General features: G+C 43.1%; 1 protein-coding gene across 2 annotated transcripts in view; it reads left to right on the top strand.

Annotated features, from left to right (window-relative positions):
- Positions 1-7719: 7719 nt before the first annotated feature.
- EIF2D (eukaryotic translation initiation factor 2D) overlaps positions 7720-15348 on the top strand; it is a 29567-nt gene continuing 21938 nt past the window's right edge. For both annotated transcript variants that reach the window (XM_044677116.1, XM_044677115.1), the window contains exons 1-2: positions 7720-7940; positions 14534-14724. In XM_044677116.1, coding sequence (XP_044533051.1) covers positions 7885-7940; positions 14534-14724 — 247 coding nt within the window. In that variant the 5' untranslated portion in view covers positions 7720-7884. The remainder of the gene's footprint in view (positions 7941-14533; positions 14725-15348) is intronic.

Below are 15348 nucleotides of genomic sequence, written 5' to 3'. Positions count from 1 at the left end.
GCCCTTTCAAAATCAAGGAGTAACTGCTTGTCTTAGGTCCAAGTTAGACTGGTATAGACATGTAGGCCTATTTGAAATTGGAATATTGAAAATGGAATTCCTTCTTGCTACCATGGCTCACAGTTTAACATTTAACCATAAGTTAATCAAATTTAACCATAAATTAATCAAATATTGGCTGGAATGGACAGTAATTTCAGATAGCACCCACACCCACACCCATACCCAAGCCTCCTACTCCATCATGAGGAGTATGGGAAAATGATGTTGAGTAGGCCATTGACCACCAATGTTGGTCCCTCCTAAATCCAAACGAATGATTCTTCTGATAGCCAAGATAACTCTTCTATACCTGTACGGATCATAGATTTACAGCTACAAAGAACCTCAGAAGCTTCAAACTCCTTCATTTTACAGATGAGGTAACTGAGGCCCCAAAAGGTTGTGACTTAACTAAAGTCATATAGATCCTAAATAACAGTAAATTTAAATCCCAGGTCTTTATATATATATATATATATATATATATATATATATATATATCAGTGATGGTGAACCTTTTTATTATTTATTTATTTGTTAAATTTTTTTTTAGGGTTACAAAGTACTTTTTAAAAAATTTTTTTTATTTTGAATATTTTCCCATAGTTACATGTTTCATATTCTTTCCCTCTCCCCCAAACCCCTAAACCCCCACTTAGCCAATGCACAATTCCACTGAATCCCAGGTCTTTTGACTCCCAGACCCCCTATTTTTCCTCCATCAGAAACACACTGACCTTGATTCAAGCCTTGGCTCTGACACTTACTCTGTAATTTTGGGCAAGTTGCTTTATAACCCAGACTAAAGAACAAAAATGTTTCTGCACTGTACCAAGGCACTGCTGGAGATTGATGATAGAAAGACAAAATAGAAACATTCTCTGCTCTCTAAGAGAGAATATTATGGTGAGGAGGTGGAGAAGTAATGACACAACAGGGGGAAACAGATAAATAGGGACATGATATTTTGAGAAGGAAAAGAGTGCTATTAGCTAAGGGCATCAGGAAAGGTCTTATATAGGAGGTTTTATCCTAGGGGAGTCTAAAAGGAACCTTGAGATTCTAAGGGAAGGTGCATTTTAGGCATGGCTGCCTGTCTCTAAAAAGATCACACAGTAGGTGGTTAAATGTTGAATTGAAAGTCTGGCTAAAAGGTAGAATGAATACTGGGGTGAAGTTCAAAGAAAGCCTGGCAGGTAGGCTGGAGCCAGAATGGGAAAGGTTCTAACTGCCAGAGTGGTACATTTAAGCTCTGGAGGTCTTTATTAAAATGCCCAAACACACCAACAAGTTGGGTCTCCTGAAAAGGGTTGACTCCATCTCTCCTCAGGGTTCTAAGGGTAACATTGAGAGGTGGAGAGTTTCTTTTTAATGCTATTGAGCTCCCCAGCCCTTGTGTGCTCCATCCTCCATGATTATCAACAGATCAATTAGGCTGAAAAATCAGTTTTTAGAGATGTTTTTAGAGTATTTATTATGATAATATATAAAATATTATTGCACCTTTTTCTCCCCTGACCCCAAAGCCTGAGAAATATTTTCCCACATTAATACAGAATTTAATAGAAAGTGGTCTTATGCTTTAGAGTGCACAAGTGGCAAAGGGGAACTCTTGACTGGAAATCTTTTGCACTCCTTCCTTCCTGGGGTTCTCATGAATTTCTCCTTGGGCAAGTTGAAGCTTTTCTGTGGTCTTCCTTGTGGAGACTTGTATCTGCCTTTCTGAACTGAGAAGAGTCTATTCTTGGCTCCTGGTGCAGACACTGACAAGAGTTACTGCTGACCTGGGGATACTGTCAGTCAGTCAAGAAACATTTATTAAGTATCTATTATATATTTGCCAGGCACTGTACTAAGTGTTGGGGATACAAAGAAAAAGGAAAACAATCCCTGCCCTCAGTGAGTTTATAGTCTAATGGGGATAACAAAATGCAAATAACCACACACAAATTAGCTATATACAGGATAAACAAGAAATTATCATCAGAGGAAAGGTACTAGAATTTAGATCACTCAAGAAAGGATTCTTGTAAAAGACAAGATTTTAGCTTGGATTTGCAGGAAGCCAGGAAATCCAAAGGGGAAACTAAGAGGAACAATGAAAATGCCCAGAGTCTGGAGATGGAGTGCCTTCTGGGAGAAGTAGTAATGAAGTCAGTGTCACTGTGTGTGGGATAGGGTCGCTAATGGTGGACCCCACTACTGAAAGAAGTTCACAAACTTGAAGCTCAGAAGCCAAAGTTGAAGACAGCAGTTTATTCTTTTGCAAAAGGGACATTCCCCAGCTTTGAGTGCCTAAGGAATGCCAAAGTATTGAGCCCAGAGAGCCAATTTATAGGGCAGTGATGGCAAAAATTTTAGAAATGGAGTGCCAGGTCCTGCCCCACCCCACTTCCCTAGAGACTGAGTGCCTCGCCCCACTCCAACCCAGTGCTGGGCATGCCCTGCCTCCCCTTTATCCCTCACAAGGAAGGGAGAAAGCACCCCCATAGGCTGCTGGGCTGAGGGATGGGTAAAGTAAGAAATGTCCTCAGTGAATATAGAGAAGGGGAGGGGAGTGGCCCAAGTGCTCCACCTCCCTCCAGCTCTGCCATCTATGAGCTGCCCACCTTATTCCCTGTGCGCTCCCATTGGCTGCTGGGCAGAGGGGTGGCATGTGAAAAAATGTCATCAGGCACCAGGGAGAGGGGGAGGGGAGCAGCTCTACCCCAGTCCCTCTGCCTTTCTAGTAATGGACTTTGGGGTGGGGTGGGAGGTACATGCCCACAGAGAGCCCTCTGCCTGCCATCTTTGGCACTTGTGCCATAGGTTCGCCATCACTGTTATAGGATCTCCTATCCTAGAAACCCCAGCCCTTCCCAGCTTCCCCCTCCAGCCTTTTGTTCCAATCACAGGTCCTCATCTTAGACACCCTTAAAAGATAAGTGAATTACAGGGTTGTAGATCACAAAACAAGGGATGGATTAATGGATTGTGAATTACCACTGGGTGGAGACTCTTTGTCCCCAGAGAACTGCTCTGCCCCTCAAGGCCTTTGAAATGTGCCAGGCCAAGGGTTTCAGTTTTAGAGAAGGGGGGTGTTCTAAAAGGAAGGGAAAGTACTAACTTCTATCTAGGTCCTTAACACTTCTTAGGAGAAAGACAGATCATATCCCACTCAACAGGTGGGAGAATTAAGGCTAAGAAGATTGGAAAGGTGGAGGTGGTGGTAAGTTATGAAGAGCTTTGTAGGGCAAACAAAGGATTTACAAAGAAATCCAAATCCTCTGACCCTCTAAAGTTCCTAAGGTCCTTTTCTAGCCAAGACACGTCAGGGGAAAGAGAAGACAGACAAGGAGAGGGGCAGCGAGGTGGCTTAGTGGATAGAGAACCTGGCTTGGAGATGAGAGGTCCTTCAAAGTTGGCCTCAGATACTTCCTAGCTCTGTGACCCTGGGTAAATTACTTAATCTCAATTGCCTAGCTCAGTGATGGCAAACCTATAGCGCTGGGAGGGGTGGGGGGGCGGAGGGGGCCAAGGAGGACACGAAGAGCACTTTCTGTGGACACATGGCTGCTCCCCCCTTCCCCCAGTTAATTACTAGAAAGGTAGCCCTCCCCCTCTTCCCTCCCCCATGACATTTTTTCACATCCCCGCCCCTCTGCCTAGCAGCCCAGTGGGAGCGCACAGTGGGTAAGGTGGGCGGCTCACCGGAGGCAGAGCTGGAGAGAAGGGGAGCAGAGCACTTGGGCCACTCCCTTTCCCCTCTTCACCTGCAGTGAGGACTTTCCTTACTTCAAGCCCCTCCCCCCAGCCGTCCAATGGGAGTGCTTCCTCCCTCCCTGCGAGGGGTAAGGGGTCGGGCAGGGTGTGCCTGGCACTCAGTGGGGGGAGGGGGAGGAGCAAGGCAGGGGGTGAGGGAGGGGCTCAGCGCCTAAATAATTTAAACCTAAATAATTTAACATAAATTAAATTCAGCCTTGTTGTTCCTGGTCTAGTTCTTACTGCTCTTCCGCCTTGGATACTTAGTATCAGTTCTATGATAGATGGTAAGAATTTAAAAAAATATATCTTCAGAAGAAACAAAAGGTCCAGGCTTTGTAATTTTCCTTAAGTACTTCCTTCTCAGAAGCTTAGCCCAAACTGCTTCCTTCTGGGTCCTACTTACTTGGATATCAATTGCAATTAGCCCTCTAGTTTTATAAAGGTCCTACTGTCCAAGTCCCTTGAACAATTTGAAGTTTTCCTGTCCTACCTAGGAAGGCATCTTGGCCTCATTCACAGAGTCCCTAATCCATAAGTATTCTTTCCTAATAAATGTGTCAGAGCTAAATGGGAAGCAGATACTTTGGTGTTTTATACCCCCTTCCCTCCCATCCTCTCCACCAGGCTGAATTTAATTTATGTTAAATTATTTAGGTTTGTATTTATTCCTTGAGACAATAGGGAGTCACAGTGGAGATAGCAGGAGTCTAGAAGCTGGATTTGAATTCTTGCCTTTCTTATTTGCTTTGTCATCGTGCAGGGTGATGTCTTGACTTGGCTTGAATTAGATTTAAGTGAGGCAGAGTTGCACAGAGTTATCAGCCTTACTCTCTCTTCCAGAGTCACCCAAGTCTAGTGGCAAGAGGAAAGTCAGGATGACTGAGTTTGGCTTGGGATGCAGTAGATGACCTTGGTATCTTTGATGTCTGACCAAGCTCTAAGCCCATCATAGTGCCTGCTTCAGCAGCCTTCATGGCCATTGGAACAAACTGTTTATTTGACCATTCTCCTGGGCATGCTTTCAGTAGACACCTCCTAATTAACTGTCACCTAGCTAGATTTTAGGCCTGTTGATTATCCTCAACCTGGTTTAGTTTGTCTGCTTAAGTAGTTTTACCAGGATATGGCTACAGTTTTTTGGAGCCACAGGTGAGAGTTGGGAAAAAAGTGGACACCAAAGGTGGATGAGTAATCCTGATAAGGGCCCTCACATGAGAGGTGCTAATCTGCCTTGGGCTGCTAGGTGGTTTCATAGTGTAGAGAACATTGGCCCTCACACCAAAGGTGCTAATCCTTCCTGACACCCCAAATGCTCCTTATATCTTTATATGTTAAAATAAGGATGATGGATTAGATTAAATAATCATAGATTTAGAGTGGAAGGGATCTTAGGGCCATCTGGTCCTTATTTCATAGATAAGGAACTGAGATCTGGAGATCTTTAGTTACTTCTCCAAAGTCACATGTGTTTTTTTTTTAAATCCTTACCTCTTGTCTTAGTATCAATTCTAAAACAGAAGTGTGACAGGGAGATAGAAAATAGGGGTTAAGTGACTTGTCTAGAGTCACCTTGCCAGGAAATACCTGAGGCCAGATTTGAACCCAGATCCTCCTAACTCCATGCCTGGTGCTTTCTACCATGCTATCAAGCTGCCCCACAACAGGCAGTATTTGAAACCAATTCTTCCTGGCCCCTATTTCAGCTCCAGTTCTGCCATGCCATACCTTCTTGGTTTAAGACTCTAGTTTGTGAACTCTTTGGTTTAGAGTTGGAAGGGTCTTTGTCCTAACCTTTTGTTTTATAGGTGAGGAAACCGTGGTCCAGGCAGGTTAAACGAGTTGACTAGAGTTCATATGGTTCGTAGAAAGAAACATGGTAAAGTGCCTATTTTGTGCCAGCCATTGTGGTATATCATTTGAGACTCACAACAACTTATATCCCCAATTTATACTTGTGGAAACTGAGATAGACAGAGGTTAAATGACTTGTCCAAGGTCACACAGCTAGCAAGGGTATACAATTATATTTGAACTCAGTCTTTTTGGCTTTAGTCCCAACATTCTATCCACTGCCTCCACTCCCACCTTCCTCTTGGGAATATTTATTTTTAAAAATACTGCATTATTTCTATTTCTGAAGCTCTGGATTGAGGCTCAAACTCAAAGAAATGCCTTACCCTGGAGCATCTTTCAGGCAGATGGGAGATTGAGATTATGAAGTTCCATCTAGTTAACCAGCTCAGGCCACATTCTTCAGAAATGAGTCCTTGGACAATTCATTAAGCATCATTAGATTAGATCTAGATGACTCAGTGGATAGAGAGGCCTGGACTCAGGAGGATCTGGTTCAAATCTGTCTTCTGACTAGTTCTATCTCTGTGACCCTGGGCAAGACACTTAATCCCCATTGCCTAGCCCTTTTCACTCTTCTGTCTTGGAACCAATAATTAGTAATGATTCTAAGACAGAAGGTAAGGATTTAAAAAAAAAAATCATTAGAGAAGGATACTTATGACTGGGTTGAACTAGATTTTGCCCCGTAGTAGTTGGGGACGTGATACCCATACTCAACTAATCTGTCATCACCAGGGGATGGAGAGAAGTTGAAACCTTTGATGGCTCACCTTCTCATTGGCTATTCATCAGTTAGAGATGTCTTGGGATGTCCCAAGGACATTACTGAATAATGAGCTCCCCAAATTATCTATATGTCTATGAGAGAAAACTTTGGGGTATTTGAATATTGAGAGGATCATAGACCATTAATTTATTGGCTAATGTTAGCTTCATCAATAAATTGATATTCTTACCCAGAAGCAGGTCTTTTGGAATTTTTAATTGTCACATTCTGGTGGTAGAGGAGTCAGCATTCTAAACCAGAGTTTCAGACTCTAAATCTACTACTCTTTTTCATTGTACCATGATACTCTTTATGACTATATAAATGTTATTATATCCCCATTTTAAAGAGAGAAAACTGAGGCTCTGAGATATAAAATGACTCTTTCATGGTTCTATTGCTAGAACGCAAAATATTCTGACACTCCAAGACTAGTATTCTTTACACTCTTCCATGTCTGCTTCCAGGCAGCAATAAATAGCCAAAGATCAAAGTATCATGGATCTAGAATCAAAAGGGACTTCTAACAACCTGTAGCTGAACCCTATAATCCACTTCAGAGAGAAAAGGGAAGATGAAAGAATATCAGGGATTTGTTCAACGAAGCTACTCTGGGAGTATGTCCTGGAGACAATTTAATTCCAATAATATCCTTGCACAGTATTCTCATCTTCATTTCTATTCAATAATGGAAAATATTCAGAATTGGACCTTAAGATGCCTTCTAATCATCAAAGAAAGTTTCAGCGAAGGTCAGCACATGACAGTTACAAGGCAGGGAAGGGAGTCACTTGAGTTTATTGAGTGGGGTAGGGGGTAAGGGGGTCGACATGGTCAAACTTGGGCTTCAGAAAGATAATTTTGCAAGCTGAACAGAGGGCTAATTGGAGTGGGGAGAGGCTTGAGGCAGGCGGACCCACCAGCAGATTTGATAAGCCTTGGTAACAGCCTGGATATTGGGGGCGAGTGATAGGATATCTTAGAATATGAGCCCAAAGGACCGAGAGGATGGAGAGAAAAGGAAGGAAGGAAGAAAAAAGAAAGGAGGGAGGCAGGGAGGAAAGAAGAGAACAAATTATAAACTGGGGAGATTTGTAACGGAGAGCAGAGACGAGTACAGGACTCAGGAAATACAAGGAAGGGGAAGGACCCGGGACCGCGTGGTGCCTGGGGAAGTCACTTCTCACCGGAAGGGGCGGAGTTACCTAACCGGGGGCGGGGCCTGCGCTTGCTTCCTGCCTGTCTGTAGAGGCCGGGGGCGGGAAAGGGACAAACTTCGTTTTCTGGCCTGGCCCTTTTAGGAACGGGACAGGCATGGCCTCCCCCACGGCCAGTGGCCTGGAACCTTGTTGGCCGCCGCTCTAATGGGGTCCCCTCCGTAATAGGCACGCCGGGGCAACCCCCAGGCAGGATCAGACCTAGCCTCCGTCCCCTGCCTTGCTTTCCCGGCGGCAGCTGCAGCGGCCCCAGACGCCGTCATGTTCGCTAAGGCTTTTCGGGTTAAGTCTAACTCTGCCATCAAGGGCTCGGACAGGTGAGGGCCGCGGGGCTCCACCTGGGAGGAATCTTGGGAGGCTTCGGACCCTGGAGGGGCTTGGGCATTCGGGGGTTTCGGGCCCCAGGGGATTTTAGGGGTTCTCGGACTCAGGAGAGGCTCAGGGATCTTGGACCCAGGAGGGGCTCTGGGATCTCCGGGGGAATCTCGGAGATCTCAGATGCAAAAGGGTCTCAGGGATCTCTCGGGGCTTAGGACCCGGTAGGGACTCGAGATCTCCGGGGGATTCGGATCTGGAGGACTCCGGTGAATTTTGGGGAGTCTCTGACCGGAAAGAGCTTGGGGATTTGGGGAGGCCTCAGACCTGGGAGGGCCATGGAGGATCTCGGGGAGGGGTGGCCCTCGGACCCAGGAGTGGCTCGAAGTATTTAGGGGACTGCGAACACAAGAGGGGCTTTAGATTCCGGACCCTGGAAGGAGGCTAGCACTCTTGGCCCCCAGTACATCCTTTCTAACCACCGAGTTTCTTGAGAGGGGATGAGACCAGTAGTGGGGTTGGTTGGGCTTTAGATGGAACTTTGCTGGGAAGAGCTGCCACACCCTATGATACACTTGCTAGGTACATTGGAGGTTCAGGTGGAAGGCAGACACAGACGGTACCCAGGATAGTGCAGAACTGTCACATTTCATGAGAGGAGGGAGGGACCTTAGAGATGTTCCAGGCCAATTACCTCATTTTATAGGGGAAATTAGAGGAAGCTCAAAGAGGGAAAATATTTGTCCAGAGATTGAAGAGACATCCACAGGTGTCTCTGCATTCATTAATACTCCCTTGAAGAAGCTCGTGTGATGTATACCCCGAAGATGAGTAATTTACAGAGAGTGGTAATGGAAAAGTACATGGTGGGTTTGAGCAGGTTGTAGCATATAATCAAGAAGAAACTCTAAAGAAAAACAGGAGTATAGAATATCATCAGGGAATTGTGGGACTGAGAATAAGGGGGGGGGTAACACGGCAAGAGTAAGGAATGGCAGGTGGCCAGCCCTGTTAGTTGGGCCCTTTGTGGTAATTTTTGGGAAGACATGGAAAAGAGAACTTCAGGAAAAGCTGGTAGATATGGGATGCAGTTTTCCAGTTTTGGATGGAGCTTTCAAACAGATAACATTACAGGCTAATTTGAGAGTAACCAATGAGTTAGTGTATTACATATCTAGATTAGCAAGCAATAAAGCAATTAAGGCAGCTAGGTGGTACAGTAGATAGGGCATTGCACCTGTTGCTAGAAAGAATTGAGTATATCTAGCTTCAAACCTTTATTAGTTTTATGATCCTGGATAAGTCACTTAGCCACCATCTTCTTTACTTTCCTCTTTGTAAAATGTGGACAAAGTAACACAAACCTATTATAGGATTGTCCTGAAAGTCAAATGAGATAATATTTAAGACTTAGAACGATGTCTGACTTATAGTAGTTGCTTTTAATAAATGTTTGTTCTGTTCACCTGTCCTTTCAACAAGCATTTATTATACACCTTTTTGCCTGGTACTGGGATAATAAGTGCTTGGGTTACAGAGACAGAATAAAACAGCTTCTAGTCTCTGGAGCCTGTAGTCTGTATGGTCAATCAACATACACTTTTTAAAGTGCCTGTTATAGGTGCAGCTAAGTAGCACAATGGATGGAGTCAGGAGGACCTCAGATACTTCCTAGCTGTGTGACCCTGGGCAAGTCACTTAACCCCAGTTGCCTAGCCCTTGCTGCTCTTCTGCCTTGGAACTGATACTTAGAATCAATTCTAAGAGAGAAGTAAGGGTTTTAAAAATATATAAATATAAACAAATAAATAAAAATAAAGTGTCTATTGTGTTCCAAGCATAGCACTTGGTACCTGGATACAGAAACAAAATTGACCTGAAGTCCTTGACTTCAAGGGACTTACAGTGTATCAAGATAGAGATGACATTTAGCACACACATATATATTTTTAGTGGGACTATACAAAGTAGATACAATTTTAAGGGAAAGATACTAGTAGATAGGTAGAGAAAATAGTGCTTAGGCTTATCCTTGAGGAAAATCAGGGATTCTTATGGGGGGGAAGGGGTAAAGAATTTCAACCCAGGTAGTACAAATATAGGAATAGGGGAGATGGAGTGTCATATATGAGGAACAATTAGAAGGCCAGTTTATCTGGACTAAAGTATATGTAGAAGGGAATAAAGTGTACTAAGGCTGGAATGGTATGGTGCTGCAAGGTAAATTCAAAATATCTACAGAACTTCTACTTCAATATTCCCAATACACAAGTTTGACTGGCATTCATCTGCTCAAGAAGCTGGGTTCAAATGTGGCCTCAGCTACTTCCTAGCGGAGTGACCTTGGGCAAGTCACTTACCCCAGTTACCTACTTCGTACACATCTTCTCCCTTGGAATTGATACTTAGTATCAATTCGAAGGCAGAAGGTAAGGGTTTTTTTGTTTTTTGTTTTTTTTTTAAGCTTTGATAATTTCCCATTGCCCTTAGATTAAAATAAAAACTGTGCTTTTGTATGCTCCATTCTTCAAATTTTTTTTCCTTACCTCTGCCTCTTGTAATCTTTAGATCTTTTTCGTTTTTAACCCTTACCTTCACTCTTAGAATCATCACTAAATCTTGGTTTCATGGCAGAAGAGTGGGAATGGCCAGGTGGTTGGGGTTAAGTGACTTGCCAGGACCTCTCATCTCCAAGCCTGATTTTCTATCCACTGAGCCACCTGCCTGCCCTTAAAAACTCAACTTAAATGCCATCTTTTTCAAGAGGTCTTTTCTGATTTCCTCAGTCATTGGACTCTTCACCCCAAAGCAATGTGTATACATATATCTTCTGTTTCCAGTCTATGAACTTGGTGTATCCTCCCAGTAGACTTTATGTTCCTAAAGAGCAGGGACCATCTCATGTTTGTACTTGTAATTCTCTGGGCCCAGTATAACCTGAGGAAAGTAATAGGTGCTTAATAAGTGCTTGTTTCTTGATCTTAGTATAATTTGGAGGGGAGGGAGTACAGCTGAGGGGAGTCAGTCACAGAAGCCCTTATGTAAGAGGTGTTACTTGCGTTGGGCTTGGAAAAAAGATAGAAGTCATTTTGAGAAGGTGATGTCTGTGAAAGTTTCAGAGATGGGAGATGGAGTTTTGCATGTCAAATCAAAAAGAGACAAGAATGCCAGTTTGGCTGAACTGTAGAGTGCCTGAAGAGAGAGTGATGTGTAGAGCCTAGAAAGGAATGCTGAAATGGGTAGCCAGGTAATAGTGGGTAGAGTGCCAGACCTGGAATTGGGAAGACCTGGCTTCAAATCTGGTCTTCAGAGACTTCCTAGCCATTTGACTTTAGACAAGTCACTTAACCCCAATTGCCTAGGCTCTACCCCTTTTCTGCCTTGAAACAGTTACTTGGTATCAAATCTAAGATTAAAGATAAGGGCTGTCATCTTGTTTTTAAAGAACAGAAGTAATGCTAGAGCCAGATGGAGAAGGGCTTTACATTCCAGAGAAGTTTGTAGTCATTCCTAAAGACAATATGGAGCCACTGGAGCTTCTTGATCAGGAGATAGATATGGCTGACTTGTTCTTTTGGAATATCATTTTGGCAGCTCTATGGATGATGTTTTGGAGAGGATGACAGAGAAAGCAGGAAGATTAACTAGGAGACCATGCGAGGTCCAGGTGGGAGGTGATGAGGCCCTGAGTAGGGGTGGCAGCTGGCCAGATGAGTGGAGGAGATAGACAGAGGAGAGAGGGGTTTCAGAGGCAGAATTAATAAGATGTGGCAACTAATTGGATATAATGATTCTATAAGAATGAGGAGAAGATGACACTAAGGTTTCCAACTTGAATTATGAGAAGGATGGTGAAGTTCTTAACAGAAATAAGGAGGTTCAGAAGGGGATAGGCTGCCTTTGGAGTTGAAAGGAGGCATTTAAGTGGAGATTGAGGTTTGTGTGGGAATAAGTGGTTCCAAAAGGATCAAACATATCGTTTTATTAAGCAGTGCATGGCAGATGTCCAACAAATGTGGACCAGGCCCCTTTCTCAGCTTAGGCCTGAACTCCTAATACTGGGAGAGATAGACTTTTGTACCTTAAGAACAAATGAAGGTGTGAGGCAACCAGGTGACTCAGTGAATAGAGAGCCAAGCTTAGAGATGCGTAAGATTTAAAATTAGGTTTGACTAAATATGAGAGTTATAAAAGTAAGATTGTGGTCACCATTTATAAAATATTAACCCTTACGTCAGAAAAACTGTTAGCTTTATTTACAACAAGGTAGAGATATTAAAGTGGGAAATATAAGAAAGAGGTAGAGAATTGTCTGGCCTACCAGCCTAAGTGCTGATCTGAAGAAGTCCAGTTTAGTACCCAGCAAGGGCTCCTTCAGGTCCTGATCTCCATGTGGCAGTCCTGGTGGCAGTGTCTTCAGCCAGAAATCCACCAACACATGCCTCTTCAGCCCGAGTCTCTCACCCAGCAAGCCTCTCCGGCACAGAATGCTCCAGCCCAGGACAAGTCCAGGAAAAAGTGAATTCCTCCAAGAATCCCTTCAGCCCAGTTCACCAACGCAGAATGAATGAATTAGTCCTTTGGCTTGACCTTTTATACCCCTTTTTCCACATCACTTCAGGGGAGGGAGGGCAGTGGCCTTTGGAGATGTGAGCTTTCTCTAGTAGAAGTGCTAAGTAGGGGCACTTCAAGTTCTTGATTTGATTCATTTAAAATAGACAAAGGGAGAGTTAATTCTATCTTCACAGATAAAGTCCAGGGTTCAAATCTAGCCTAAGATACAGTTTACCTGTGTGACTCTGGACTAGTCACTTAACCCCAATTACTTAATTCTTACCAATCTTCTACCTTGGAACCGGTACATAGTATTGATTCTAAGACAGAAGGTAAGGGCTAAAAAAAGTCAAATAAGGACAGTGAATTAAAAGTAAACAATGTAACATTAGATAATTTCTAATTGGAGGAAAAATTAGGACTTTTTAAGTTGGGAGGTAGACAGTGAATAGATATAGTTCCTTTAATTCAGAAAAGGAGGTATCCCACTTCCCCCCTCCCCAGTGTCTATAAGGAACATGATAACAATAACTGATTGATCAGTATGGGGCCAGTTTCCAGATTAGATATATAGATTGTCTGACATGTACAATTATGAGAAAACTCCTTTCATTATTTTAGGATTTCACTTCATTTCTGGTCAATATAACCCAGATCCTTCTTTAGTTAAGGGTCTCTAAGTAGCAGGTTTAGGTGATAAATTTCCCATCCATGAAGGATTAGGTTCAAACAACGAAATAAGGTTTTCTCTCGTTTCTCACAAATGAGTAAAGTTTTCTTATAGGACAGAAATTGTACCAGACCAATAATTGAATAGGAAGGGAACTAAACTAGCTTCCAGAATTAAGTCACAAGATGGATGGAGTCAGTGTGGTTCACTCGATTCCCACTACCCCTTGCTGTCTTCATCCCCTCAATTTTCCTCAACATTGACTGCCAGGGCAATATTATAGAAAATTATTTTTGGGGTCAGTTCCATCTTGTCCCCTGCTATAACATGTCACTGCCTTCTTCAGGTAACCTGATTACTTTTTCATGCCAAATATAGAAGACAAATGAGTACATGAGGAAAGTGTCCTGGGCTGAGGAATCTTTTCATTTCATGTCAGGAAGCCAGGTGGCACAGTGGATAGAGTACTAGAACTGGAGACAAAAAGACCAGAGTTCAAATCCACCCTCAGACGCTTAGTAGCTATGTGAACCTGGACAAGTCACTTCATCTCAGTCTGCCTTGGTTTGCTCATCACAAGGAGATGTTATGAACACCTACCTTTCCAGGGTTGTTGTGAGGCTTAAATGAGATAATATTTGTAAAGTCCTTTGTAAATCTTAAAGCATCATATAAATGCATGCTATTATCAGCTGTCTTTGTACCTTGTAACTTTTTATAACTCACCAGGCCCATTTTCCTTTCAATAAAATAAGAGGATGAACCATTCCTGCCCTTTTTAGTTCCCTAGGAAGCAGTATGAGAACAGGTTGGGGATAGGAAAAAATTAGGAATCCTCGTGACATTGGAAACTTAAGTGTTATGCGCTGAGATAGTTTGGTAAATGGAATTAGATTGATATCATGAGCTAGGAAACCAGGGTTTGAGTTCTGAAGTTACCATTAATAGCCATGTGACCTCAGACAAATGATTTAATCTCTCTGACTCTCAGTTCCTTGTCTGTAAAATGTGGGTAATAATACCTGTGCTACCTCCTCCCCAGGGTTGTGAGGAAAGCGTTTGGTTAACGTTAAAGTGCTACAACAGTGGATTGAGAGCCAGGGCTTGAGATGGGAAGTCCTGGGTTGAAATGTGGCCTCAAACACTTTTAGCTGTATGACCCTGGGCAAGTCATTTAACTGTCATTGCCTAGCCCTTTCCTTGGAACCAATACACAGTATTGATTCTAAGATAGAAGGTAAAGGTTTTTGTTGTTTTTTTGTTTTTAAGGGTTACTACAGAAACAGTGTTCCTTTGAGATTTGATTTCATACATTTGTCAGAGGGAAACTGCCTTGCATTTACCCCTCTAATAATGGTGTACTTTTTGTAGGCGAAAGCTTCGGGCTGATGTGGCAGCTGCTTTTCCTGCCTTTAGTCCAGAGCAGCTCTCTGAACTAGTGCCTGGGAAAGAAGAGCTCAACACTGTGAAGCTCTATGCTCACAAGGGAGATGCTGTCACTGTATATGTGAGTGGTGGAAACCCCATTCTTTTTGAGTTGAAGGGAAATCTGTATCCCACAGGTATGCAAATGGAAACAAAAGTTCTGCTAACACTTTCTTTCACTCTCCCTCATTCTACTTCTCCCAAAAACAAATGTACAGTTAAAAAAAAAAGTAGTTAGTTACCCATCATTAATCTTTTCCAAACTTCTGTCTCCCTTATACTGGAATGAAGATTCTCATGACCAGGACATCAGGACCACAGAAGGAAAGAAAAGGAATTAGTATGGAAGGAGACCAAAGAAAATCAGTTAGAAGGGAAGTTCTAAAGTGAAGGAGAAAAGGCTATTAATAGGTTTATTGGGCAAAAAGCAGGGCCCCTGAAAATGGTAGGATTTCTTGAAGAATCCTATAATATTCCTTTAAGTGGGGTCAGGCAGATAGGTAGCTCAGTGGATGGAGAGCCAGGCCTAGAGAGGCTAGGTTCTGGGTTCAAATCTGGCTTCAGATACTTCTTAGATGTGTGACTCTGGGCAAGTCAGTTAGCCTCAATTGTCTAGCTCTTAGGACTCTTCTGCCTTGGATCTAATACTAAGTGTTGATTCCAAGATGGAAGGTAAGAGTTAAAAAAGAGAGAGAGAGAGAGAGAGAGAGAGAGAGAGAGAGAGAGAGAGAGAGAGAGAGAGAGAGAGAGAGAGAGAGAGA

The sequence above is a fragment of the Gracilinanus agilis genome, chromosome 4, assembly GCF_016433145.1.
Source record: "Gracilinanus agilis isolate LMUSP501 chromosome 4, AgileGrace, whole genome shotgun sequence".
NCBI lineage: Eukaryota > Metazoa > Chordata > Mammalia > Didelphimorphia > Didelphidae > Gracilinanus > Gracilinanus agilis.
The sequence above is the reverse complement of the archived record's forward strand: the minus strand, read 5'-3'. Positions and strand labels throughout refer to the sequence as shown.